The sequence below is a fragment of the Pezoporus wallicus genome, unplaced genomic scaffold, assembly GCF_028554395.1.
Source record: "Pezoporus wallicus isolate ANWC-B61680 ecotype Strahan unplaced genomic scaffold, APGP_CSIRO_Pwel_v1 contig_5935, whole genome shotgun sequence".
Taxonomy (NCBI): Eukaryota; Metazoa; Chordata; class Aves; order Psittaciformes; family Psittacidae; genus Pezoporus; species Pezoporus wallicus.
Window position 1 is genome coordinate 59,028 of NW_026637215.1, and position 13,328 is coordinate 72,355.

The 13,328-nt window shown below is 40.6% G+C and overlaps 1 protein-coding gene across 1 annotated transcript in view; it reads left to right on the plus strand.

Moving 5' to 3' along the window:
• Positions 1-10,421, plus strand: part of WNT7A (Wnt family member 7A) — a 36,689-nt gene extending 26,268 nt beyond the window's left edge. The window contains exon 4 of the mRNA XM_057404169.1: positions 8,147-10,421. Coding sequence (XP_057260152.1) covers positions 8,147-8,626 — 480 coding nt within the window. The 3' untranslated portion in view covers positions 8,627-10,421. The remainder of the gene's footprint in view (positions 1-8,146) is intronic.
• Positions 10,422-13,328: the final 2,907 nt, after the last annotated feature.

The following is a 13,328-nucleotide window of genomic DNA, read 5'->3' on the forward strand; positions in this document are numbered from 1 at the left end:
TGCTGAGTGTCTTTAAGACAATTCAGCTACATTCCAGTAACAGTGAAACTACATTAAAAGAAACCAGATTTTTTTTTTCACTATTTTTTCCAAGTTCCTTTTTATGATTGATCTTTAAACTTCCTCCATGATGACACTTCCTTGGCATTGCACTGATCCAGTCTAATCTAGGTGATAATGCGTCTCCCAAGAGTTATTTTTTAAAAACAAGTACTTTATCACACACGTTGACACTTGGTTCCTTAAATTATTTCCATTTTTTTTCTGTTAAAATATTTCCCTTGCTTTGAAATAGAAAAATCCACAAAACCAAAGTGTGGGTCAGCCCAGTCCTGCAGACAGAGGTATCAAAAAGCCACCACAGCAGTAACCCCTCAATATGCTGTCAAGCCAACTGTCAACTACCAAGCTTTTGTCATTAGCAACTCAGATAGCATGAAGTCCCATCCCAAGAACCCTCCATCTCACAGCCTATTTGCCAAAAGACAGTAGGAACTTGCTACTTGGAGCCTATTTCCTGATAGAAAACTTACCTAAGCATTACTTTGGTAATCTGTAGTTGAGAAGAGTTTTTATAACTGGACTTCCTGCCAACAGGAGGAAGGGTGGGAAGAAGGTTTTGTATCTGATATTACACAGAGAATTTTGTCACCCAGTACGTCTGAAGAGTCTGCAAAACTCAGCCTGAAGCTTACAATTCCAGCTCCTGAATTCATGGTTTCAATTCATATTTTGTTTACCAGAGACAGAGAGACAAGGGTTCAGGTATTTTCTCTCTGGGGAAAGAAACCTGGAATGCGTTCACAAAGGACGTAAAAAGGCAAGGAATCCCACAGGCTAGCTTGCAGCTCTTATCAGACACGATGGAAAAGGGAGAGGGAGAAGAGAATATCTGGCATGAGACCTGCTCCAAGGAGGGATTGCCTGACGTGGCAATCCCGTGTGGATTTCTGCATGTATCATTCCGCATGAATCCAGATCAAATTTCGCTGAGCTATCAGCATCAGGTGTTGCCACATCATGCCCACTATCTCTGCAAGCACTATCTTGATGAAGATAAATAAAAACTTAAGAACCTTATTTGACTTTCACGGGCCATGATTAGATTTGCAGAGCTGTCAGAGAAAAATACTGAGGAATGAGCAAGATAGATACAGACTCTGAGCCACACACATGGAATTCACTCTCATAGTTACTTTTGCAAAACTGTGAGGATTTTGGCAGAGGTTCATCCTAGGAGCAGCTATGGTGGGATATAAGGTGTTCTCCTAGGAGGACCCCTGGAAGCAACAGAAAGCTTAATATTAAGACACCTCTTTTTTTGTTTCACATAGCAGTTCCTACAGCTTGAAAAAAGGCAAATACCATGCCTTACGGTTTAATTTGAGAAGAGCATTGTTAGGTTGCCTGAGAATCTGCCTTATTAAATGTCTCTTTTTACAAACACCTATGTCCTTTTTATGCTAAGTGTAACTATTCTTCAAAAATTACAACAATGAAAGTATCCTGTGACATTTACTTTCTACTGCTCTTTTGGTGCTTTTGGTCCCAGAAATGGTGATAAATTGATTTAGTGCATTGTAAGTCATGAAAGTTATCAGAAGTATAAGAAAAATATGCAGCAGAAAACAGATTTTACTGCATTCCTCTCAGCTTTTACTGGCCTTGCTGTCAGTGCTCATTTGCTATTCTGCACAGTGCTAGTTATTGAACGAAGGGTACCAGGTCTCCTGTCCTCTAATTCAAACAATACAAAAGGAAAGAGAAGCACATCTCACGCAGTTTGCATGTGCTGGCTGACAACAGTGCATTGTGACCATGCAGAAAGACTAATGTGTATTTTTGACTTTACTTATTTAATGTATTGTGGAAATAGAAGCTACATTTACAAAATCATTGCTGCATATGGTCAACTACTTTATAAAACTGAAGTAAAGGGCAACCAATATTCCACCACAGGAAGTATAAAAATAATCATAAAACTCCATAAAATGCATATAAGAAATGTTAGGAGCCTATTGCTTTGTGGTGGCACAGAGAAAAGGCAGCAATATTACAAAAAATAGTCAACCTTATGAGAGCACAAAATTTCTGAAGTCTTAATTTTTAAGGATCTCTTGATTTAGGAAAAAGCATTTCTGGTCTTTAAAGCAGGATTTCCATTCCTGTGGGTAGATGGTGATATTGGGAAATACCACCCACCTGTGAGGCTTCCAGAATTCTGTCATTTAACAGCATTCTCTTGGCTTTTTATTCGTCCTCAGAGCAGCATGTTGCCTGATTTTCTTTAGAGCCCTAGTCTGGGGGAAGTGCATTGGTGATGTGATGGATGTAGGTCACATGCTGTGGTGATTTCCCAGTCATTTTGTATTTGAAACCAAGTCTCTTGTAATGAAAAAATGGTTCAACCTGCCAGGGCAGTCGTGTTTCTGGGATAGTCACAGCTCAGCCTATCGCATTTGTTTGAACTGACTTCAGGTATTGTTATTTTGCACAGATTTATTGATCAAAAACATGAGAAAAAGGAAAAAAAAAGATCTTTTGGCTGTGCTTAATAAGGTCTTCATAATATGTTCAAATGAAATATGAAAGACTGGAATAAGTCACTCTTAATATGGGACACAGTTGGTTCCAAACTCACCCCAGTTAGTTTGCCATAGGATATCAATGCAAAATATGTTGTGTTTCTACAGAACACATGTTACAAAAGCTCTATTAATATAGTTAGTGAATAGATATTCACTGATGGGACTCAATCTTTTCCATTTAAATATTCCTTTGCTAACTTTAAACTTGAAATAGAGTACTTTTATATTATGCTGTTTCTGACATTCAAAACTTTCAGGGAGTTTCTCTTCAGCAGCAGCGTTTCTTGTTTTATCCTCTCTCATGTTCATTTTTGGTTTGCAATCATTTTGTTTTGCAAAAAGCGCCAAGTATTATTTCCTTGAGTTTTAGAGCTCTGGTGTTAAGACAGTCCTGCAAGTTACTGAAACAGCAGCATCCTTTTGGTTCTCAAGTAAGTTAATTTGTTCAAACACTAACTATGACATGGCTTTACTGTATGTATTTTTACTGTATTAGCTTTAAACAGTATTTTTCCTCAAGGCATCCTTCAAAAGCAGAAACCCACATCTCTGATATAATTCCTGAATTTTGAGTAGCTTAGTCTTACAGCTACAAATGCCTCTGAAAGTAATATAAATCATGAGTCCTCATATGCCACAAGCTGAAAGGGGCAGATTTGCACCTGTCCGCTGGCCTCCCCACCCCACAGAAGTGGTGTGACCGCTCCCCAGCCCCTGGCATGCTCTTCTCCAGAGTGAAAAACCACTCTTGTTTCGCCAGTAGTGGTGGGTTCTTTCACTTATAGTAAAGGTATTTGTTCAGGCACTTGGAGGAGACAGGTATTTCCTGATCCAGATGATCTGATGTCACACAAAATTAGGAAGGATTATGGCTTTGGTGGGATAGGAATTAAGTGTCTGTTGTCTCACTCATTATGTCTGCTTCACCTGTAGACTAGAGTCTGAGTTATTTCTGATGTAGCAGTGAAGGGTCTCTGGTCTCAGGCACTATGGGCAGTGTACTGACTGTGAGGCAGGATTTAGTTTCCATGGGAATCCTGTTGGTGAAGGAGAACGTGCTGGAGGTGCCATGGTAACTGTATTTCAGATGTAAGAAGTCCTTTGGGATAGCTTTGGCACCAAGTGTTTTAGAGTTCTTGTGACCAAACCCAGGGCTGTCCCCGGTACCAGACCACATGTGAGTGGCCATGTGGAGTCTCAGACTGCCCGGGCAGATGCATTTGGAAAACCAAGGTGGTACACACCACTGACTGACTGGGTAACAGAGATACTGAGCTCAGAACACCCACTGCATGAGGGTGACCCGTGTTTCTGAGCACACCAGCCACATAACAACTCCATTTCCCCTGACCCGAGCACCCACAGCACCCATCCCACCACCCAGAGGGCACACTTCTGATATGGCTGCAGAGAAGCACTTGAGAGCAAATACCACTCCAGTGCCAAGTCACACCAGCCAGCACTTTCTGCTGGTCTCACTGGACACCAGGCACATTGGCTCAGCTACAAGGTGCCCTGGCCACTGCTGCAGGACTGCAGCGCTGGTGCCAGCCCATGCAGCTCCTGGGCTGCAGGGTTCTGCACTTGCTACCCTCACACGATACACCCTTCACATTCTCTGCAAAACCAAAGGTGAAGAAAAAACATGTTAAGTTGCTAATGGCAATGCCCAAAGGTACTATATCGGAAGATAACATCAATAGAGAGAGCCAGCGCAAGTTCTCTTCACGCAAACTATTTCCCAGAGGCTAATGGCAAGGGGGAAGAGGGAGAGAAAAGCAAGTACTGACAGTTTACTGTAGGAGCTCAAAGAAAAAGTGGACAAAGCTAAAAGAACTGCGGCTCTTTGTTCACATTTAATCCAGTTCAGAGCATTCACTGGTGCATACAGATTTACTTTCCATGGCTGACAGAGCTGGATATGGTCATTTGGTAAGAAACAGAGGATCTAGGATTTAAATTTTGTGCCCTTCAGGCTCTTACATTTTAGGAGAAGTCAGTCTCAACATCTATAAAGTTTTAATCTAATGTAAAAAGTGAGAGCTGCTGGTTAATACCTTCAAAGACACATATCCTGGTCTTGACAGGTGAAGAACGCTTTCTGGTTTTAACCAGACTAAGTTTTTAAGGGGTAGAGCATTTTTTTGGTTCATGGAAATCAAGGGAAAGACTGAGGCCTCTTGTCCCTATGTAAGGAATCCCCTTGTTTATCTTCTTCCTTCTCTTTTTCAGTTTCATCTGCAATTTATAAAGGCAGTGATTTATCAGAGGCTACTAGAATGGTACTAAAATACCACTGCCCGCATATTTTGATGCAAAACAAATAGTCCAAGCACCTGATCTCAGAGTACAACAAAACTGTCCGATCAACACTGCAGGCTTTTGCTGAAGACAGACAGTTCAAGTTACACATAGCCTATTTCCTAAGGGCTGTAGGGTCAGTTCATGTCTGGCTGAATTTGGAAAACCCCACATTGAAAGACAGCACATTGAAAGAGGACTTTGTATAGACAAGAACAGAACCTACCAAAGGGTTTGTGAGGCAAAGGTAGAGAGGTTGGGTTAGAAAAGGCAGAACTAAAGAGGAAAGTTCAGTTGCAGAGCACAGTTGACCCAAATTAGACAGATTTTAGCACAGTATATTGGAGATGCATCTGCGTTAAAGGACAGCATTCTTCCTCATCCTTCTGCCCTCTCCAAGAATTTTTTGTCATCTAAGAAGGACCCCTGGCACTTTGGTTCAACCAGTATTGCTCAAACTTCTCATTTCCACATAAACCCATTCCTTTTTATCCTAACTGCCTGTGCCCAGCATTAGCTGAGCCCAGGAAAGCAGAAGCCTATCCTGGTTGGCATTGTGTCACCCCAAGAAGGAGCCCAACACATGACACGAGGCTGCCCAGTTGCTGAACTGCTCCAGCCGCTTGCTCAGCTCTTTCAATGGAACTACTAATTCTCTCTGAGGTTGCTGGCTGTAATGGTTTGTTAATGAAACAGGCAATTTAGGCTATTTAAGTACACTGCAGGAAAAAAGCTCTACCTGGGTAGATGACACATGATGTATTTTGTATTAATGTTTCAAGTCAATTTGGAGGATCCTGATGTCAGGCAAGGGAGAAATATTTCGTTGCAAGTTTGAACATGGTACCAGGATATAAGTCCAGACCCTGAACATGAGCAGGGATTGAATTAGGGCTGAGAAATGCATCCCTGGCTAGTTTCAAATTAAAAAAAGAGAGATTTTTAAAAGGTACAAATGAGGCTAAAAGAATTTATGTGATTTTTCCGGTTTCTGTGCTATAACTCCTTTTCCCTCTCCTCATCTATCTTCTTAGTGTACTACCTCATAAATGAGTGAGCAATAAAAGAAGCATGCAGTGGCTGAGAAACTCAAGATAACAAGATAATGCAAATGTAAGCCAAAGCTTGAGCAGAACTGCAAGTTAAGATGTGTATAAAAATTTCTCACATCTGAGTTTTAGGGCAGTCATAGATAGTTTGCATGGAAAACGAACCTAAAAACTGTAGCATGAAATGTGACCCAGTATGTACTAAGTTTACATCTGTCAAAGTCTTGGACCTACACTTTCTACGTGTTTTATTCCTGCCTTCAGACCACAGGTTCTGACACTTCATTCATAGACTAAAAATAAAGCTATTTTAATGCCTTTGAAATCCCTGTCTTCATTGAAGAGGGGCAGAGGAAGAACAATAAGTAAAGAATCAGCTACAAACTCTCCTAAGGTTAGGCAATAGCAATTACTGTGCCTAGATGACATGGGAACAGCCTGAAGACCAAAAGGTATGAGAATAATAAGCTACTACATGCAGTCTCTAAATTACTCATTCTAAGGCTGCCAAGAGCAGGATGGAATTATGTTCACTAGGGTTAGTGCACCACTTAGGATCTGCAGTTGTGCTCCTTCTCCTTGCCGCCCCTGGTTTAATGCTGAGATTTTAGTCTTTTGAGTCCCAGGACGTATGTCCAGCCTTCAAGCTGGACTTGGCTCCTTCAGTGCAGGCTGGAGCAGCAGCCAGTGCCAATGTCTGAATGGTAAGTTTCACAAATGTCCAAAACTGAAGAGGGGTTATAAAAAAGGATTAATTCAAGTTGTTGTATCACTGCACAAGGGTACAACCAACCCCTGTAGGCTGCCCAGATCAGTTGTGTGGATCAGCTGGGCTTTCTCAGGGGAAAACTTGTGTGGCCACTCCCTGAACCCAGATAATCCTTTTGGCTGCACTTCCACTGCTGGGATCTGCTGGTTTAGGCAGAATTTAATCATCAAAATCATTATGGCCTCTTTCAGGCAAAGACCAGTGGGAAACTAACTGCTGGAGTTAGGTGTTTTCTAGCATTGACCCAATGTAGCTGCTCAGTGAGGTCAGGATGGACAGCAGGGACTGAGCTGGTCTCCAGTTTCATTTGGCAGAGTGGGTTGATGAACAAGCAGCAGGAGGGAGAAGATACAAGGATAAAGTGTAGAGGGTGGGAAGGTGGAAGGAAAGATGAAGCTTGTTATCTTCAAAAGGAATGTAGTGACAACTCAGGTGTAAGCATGAGATACCCCTACAAAGAAGAGAACATGTGACAGGGTGGAGCAAGCCACGGGGCTGAGGTGTTTGAGATGCTTTTACAGTATGAATGAAGTAGATTTTTTTTCACAAGAATCGATGTCAAAACATGAAACCTATTCCTCATCTTTACTCGGTAAGACAGACCTAGTTTTCTTAAAAGTAGCTGGGGCATTTTGTATTCTCCGTGATCCCTGTGAGAGGACACAAAATACTTCAAACCCTACAGAAAGTGCAAATAACATGACTGTGGTATATTAAAATAATACTTAGATATCCAAATCGGAGCATTAGCTTGCAACATTTAGAACAGATGATGCCTACATGAATAAATGATCATCTGCTCTACACTGCTGATTGATGTGAGACCAACAGAAGAATAAGCCTTGATAGAGTTTAGCTGCTTGTTCCTGTCTTTCATCAGCTGACGTCATGTCCAGGTGCAAGAACTGAAATGCAGTTTATGTTTTAACCTCTGTTTACAAGAATCAAGTTCTAGTACCTATTGTTGAACTTTCAAGGCATTCTGCATGTGGCATTTCAGGAAATAGTGTGATTTTCTGCCAGTTCCTAATTTCACTGCCATGTGTCAAGAGCTGTAACACCAGATGAATCTGAAGCACTGTGCATGCCTATTGGAAATGAAAGTGATGAAAAACTGTGGTTAAGGAGAGTCCCATTTTACCCTTGCTCTGTGGGCTGTGAAATTAGGAAAAGTTTTTTTCCCTGCTTAACTCGAAGTGCAAATGGGAAATGAGCTTTGCAGCAATGCTCAGCTGACACTGATGAGCATTTCCTACCTGGGACAACAGTGTCACTGGGCAAGCAAAAGCCCCAGCTTTGGTGGGAATGTGGTCTTTGAGGTGACAATTCATGCTGGAGAGCAAACCCATCTGTGACTGTCATTCAATATGTATCAAATAACCCTGTTGAAGAGACTCTTGCTTGTATTAATGCATCATTCTTTGTTCTTCCAAATACAGATTCTGGAAGAAAACATGAAGTTAGAATGCAAGTGCCATGGGGTCTCAGGATCTTGTACCACTAAAACATGCTGGACAACTTTGCCTAAGTTCCGGGAGCTGGGCTACATCCTTAAGGACAAATACAACGAAGCTGTTCAAGTCGAACCAGTGAGGGCAAGTCGTAACAAGCGTCCCACCTTCCTGAAAATAAAGAAGCCACTTTCCTATCGCAAACCCATGGATACAGATTTAGTGTACATAGAAAAATCTCCCAATTATTGTGAAGAAGACCCTGTCACTGGCAGTGTGGGAACACAGGGCAGGATGTGCAACAAGACAGCCCAGCAGTCCAATGGCTGTGATCTCATGTGCTGTGGTCGAGGTTACAATACACACCAGTACTCAAGAGTGTGGCAGTGCAACTGCAAATTTCATTGGTGCTGCTATGTTAAATGCAACACTTGCAGTGAGAGGACAGAAGTATATACCTGTAAGTGAGCATGTGGCTGGGCAGGCTGGCATGTCCCTGGCCATGAATACATTTGCACATGCACTCAAAGTACCTACACAAGACTGTAGGAAAGATCTGCTCTCCCAGAAGAAATGCTGATGAATGGAGCCCTCTCTTTTCTTCTCATGTTTCATTGCTTCTGTGAATACACATCTCAGACTCTTATGAAAGTCAGCCAGGAAATAAAAACAAAGAACCCCCACCCTGAGCCACCTGACACACAAAACAGAGAGAAAAAAGATCATCTCAGTTAATGTGCGCCTCTAAAGCAAGAAGTATTGACTGCTTTGTGAAGAGACACCGCTGAGAGGAAAAGCTCTGAGCGTGGCAACTAACTCTTGGTTTGGAAAAACAATGGGGAAAAGCTTCAGTGTAACAAGGAGCAGGAGGGGCAGAGGAGAGATCCTCAAAAAGGGCTTTGCACAGGATGGACAGTGCCTTGTTGTGAACTGCCCATGTGAGTGTGTGGATGACACAGATTTAGGCTTCTACACTTGTGAAAAGCTTCTGCTGCTCTTGCCCATCTTTCCACTTCATAACATTTGCTACAGCGAGTAGAACTTTTGAGGGTTTCTGTAGACACTGCTTTATCTGCCTTTCTTGTGTGTGTGTGCGTGCTGCGGATTTTAGCACAGGGAGTTGGGACACTTTGGCATAATAATAGCAATATTTAACAATTTATTCAGATAAAACTAATATTAATTTATTTAATTAAAAAGAACTCTACCAACATTTTTGGATCTATTCTGCAATTAAAGTAGATAGCTGGCTTTGTGAAATAATTTTGTAGAAATGGCAAGGAAAAATGGGAGCTGTACATATTATTCTTCACTAGGATATTTCTATTAGTTGGACTTGCAGTATGTGTTCTACAGTAGTAGATGTTTAAGTACAAAAGCTGGCATCTTTATATATATATGTACATACACAAACACACACTGTTGTTTTGGGTTTTTTTGTTTGTCTGTTTGTTCGTTTCCTCCTGTTTGCTGCTAGTTGTCTGGAACAAAAGTCAAGTGGTAGGGGTTACAAATCTTTATCAGTTTTGGGGTGGTTTTCCTTCCATTAAAGAAAGAAACGTTACTAAAATCCTGTTTGGAATACGTCTAAAAAAAAAAAAAAAGAAAATCCAGACAAACTTCCATCTTTTGGAAAAATCAACCATAGGATAAGAGAGTATATTTTGTAAGAGACTATTTTTATATAAATATTTTATTTATACTACGTCTGCTTGTTCAACCTGTACTTTTTCTCAAAACAGGCATACAATTTGTAATTCTTAGGCTATTTAACAGAGGAAGGGTCATTAGTTTGTGGACACAGCAGCAGCAAGCTGGATACATTCAGCTGCAGTTGGTGGATGTGTCAGGAAGCAGAATGACCTTTCTCTCTGGATGTGTGTACAAACTGGCTCTTTTCCTGCAGCTCCATTTGCAGAATATGCAAAACAAGAACAGGGTCTGTAGCATCAATTCTGTCACATGGCTTGAATTCCTCATTGGTATGAACTGGATGCTCATTTATCCCATTCAAGTAAAGCAAAATCCGAATTAGCTTCCCACATGCGTCAGTCATTAAACTGTGGTGTTATGACTAGCAAAAGTGCTGTGTGTGCTGTCAGTTAAACCTCTATATTGTGTTACTGTCAAATTTGATTTTAATCAGTGGAAGACTGTAGACTATGACTGTAAAAACTAGCATGACACACATCGTCTGATTCTCATAGATAGGATACAAAGCTTACTTTTTGTCCAGCTCTTTTTGGCATTTACATTACTCTACCCCCCCTCCCCTTTCCCCCCAGACCAGTGCTCAGGAATTCAGAAAAACATCTACGCAAACTTAGAGACTACTCACTTGTTTTCACTTGTTTGTCAGAGTCCAGCTAAGCCATTTTTGTGTTCCCTTTATGGTATTTCCTTTTTAGCACTGTAATTTCTCCAGCTATTTGAGTGGTGAATATCATTCTGTTTCTCCTGCTTGACACATTAGTGACTGGTAAAAAACTAATCTAATTTTAATGTTATTTTTCATTGGGTAAGAAGCTGATGATATTGCATGTTCTGTCTGGGACAGACCAGATTCTTCTCTACTTCCAGACTACAGGATCTCACATTTTTAATGAGGCTAAGAGGGGCATCAGTAAGGAGACAAACCTCCATCTAGTATGCAGTGCAGTTCCCTGACTCCTTGTGAGAACAGTGAGCCTTACGAGGAGGACATGGTGCAGATTTATCTTGTGTCCACCTACCTTTCTGAGGCAAAACTCCCACCTAAGACTGCAAAACCAGAGGAAGTTTTCTTAGTAAATAGAAGTATCACAAAAGATGTTTTAAAGTTCCACTGTAAGGATCTAACCTTTTAGAACTTGTCTGAATGTGACATGATGTTTCCTTGGTTTAACTTACTTCTTGCATACATCATTTGTGTAAGAACACAAGCCCATGAAGTACCTGAGCCTGCAGTGTATAATTAAGATTACATAGAGAGTTTCTTTGCAGAGCTGCCACTTAAAATAGATTTTTTATGCAACTCAGACACCAGCAGAGGATATCAAAATGAAATTATGAACACAATTTACTCTCAAGCTTACGACTTGTCAGTATAAAACAATGTAAAAACAATTTGGGGAGTAATTGAGTCACTGCTTTTAATTCTAAATTCCATGCATCAAGAATTGATAAGACATAAAATGGAAGTATATACAGTATGGATGTTAATTACAACAATATGTTATAGTTCAATAATTCATACCTAACGTTTAATATTGGAATCTCCCTTCCTCCCCCAGTTTGTATTGGCTTTTTACTTAGTGAATACCATATCACAGTCAAAAATGTGTTTTCTTTACTGGTTAGAGTTATTTTACAACTTATTACTTTTGCAGCATGTTTTTACCCTGGAAGAAGAATTTGTGAAAGTCCTGCTGCCTCTCTATTTCAGTAAGCAGCGATGTGCAATGTACAGCTAGCAGATTAGTAACTGAAGGACAAATAACTTTAAACAGTTTTACTTACAATAATAAAGAACTGGATGACGATGAAATGAATTTGATGCACATTTCCCCTGTATTTTACAGCATTGTATATGATCAGTGTATTAATTAGTGAAAATATCAATTTGATAGCTGCAAGAACAGTTTGGGAACTATGCATTAAAGAGCAAGGAAAACGCTGCATTCAACTAGAAAGTACTTGGAAATTTGGCTGTATCATCTTAGACAGGAGAAACCTGGCCCATCAGAATCTGCCATGAGTCTGGAGTTAACTGTTCATTGGCTAAACGGTTTTGAATGGCACAAAGAATAAACAGGAGAAGGAGAAAGATTTACAATTTGGTAGATATCCCCCCCCCCCCCCCCCCCGACAACAGTTTGTTCTTTGTCCTCAGGGATAGAAGAGCTCTATTTCTGCCTGGTGAAGAGCCGCACAATGGGAGTGAAATGCACACAACTGCAGAACAATACAGCTCTCAAAAGAAAACACATCTTTTCATCTCCACTAACCAAGGGAAACACTGGATTGCTGCTCACATTCATAACCCAGCTGAGGCTTCTAAAGAAAACATACATGCAAGAGGAGTAAGAGGAGTAGGAAGTGTAAGAGAACAAGCATACCTGCAAGTTGTGAAGCTGTTACTCATGCAATCTCACTTTCTCACTTGATAACAGAGCCTGGATTCATGGAAACAAAGCAGTTCTGCCTTGGGATTCCTAAGCACACTGTAAGGATTTTACCTCTCAGCCTTTTTAAAAGGACAACTAACCTGAATACAGTTAGCTTGAATGCTAGAAGTACCTACATAAAACATGAATCAGTCAATGATTAAGTTTTCTTTGCCATGTATGCACAAACCTAATGGAGATATGTCTTTCAACAGTGATAATTAAACTGAAAACATCCTTAAAATGTGCTCTCAAGTGACTCATTTGGTAAAGTTACTTTAAGGCTGCACAGTTACTTAGAAAAGGAAAATAATGGACATGAACCATAATATGCAAGGCTCTTAATAACTTATCTGTGGATTATAGAACTGTTTTTAACTCACCACACTTGAAAATCAGTGTGGTGAATACAGAAACATCACAGAGTACAGGTGGGGTGCATATGTTCTAATTAATTTCTGACATTTTTACATTTATCATTATAGGAGGTATCAGAAATATGCACTATGAATGTCCAAAATGAGTGTATTAACTAATAGAGCCCTCTGCACCCAACTCGTAACCCCAAGAAGCCAATTGAACAAGAAGCTCTCCACCTCTGCTGTTGGTAGGACTATCCTACAGCTTCAGTGATTGACGTGCCTAGACAAAGTTGGCCAAATCTGGCAGATGCTGTTGCTGTCAGCCAACAGAGGTATAGTCTGAGTCAGGCTTGAATATTCCAAAACTGTTCAAAACTGAACCAAGTGCAGGAACTGTATCACAGCAAAACTTCACATGATGAAGCTCATCTAGATTCCAAAATATTCTCCCTTAATTGATGCTTATTTTGGGTAGTTGTCACCATGGCAAGTGACCCGATTTGCTAACCCAATTCACCTTCTTCTGGTCAAAATTGTACCAGTAATTTCTCAAAATGTGAGCACTTTAATCTTGAACAAAAATTGAGGGAACCCTACCTCTGGATTAATAAGTCAAAATAATGAAGAGATGCGCTTGGATCTAAAGGACTCCAGGTGTCTGAA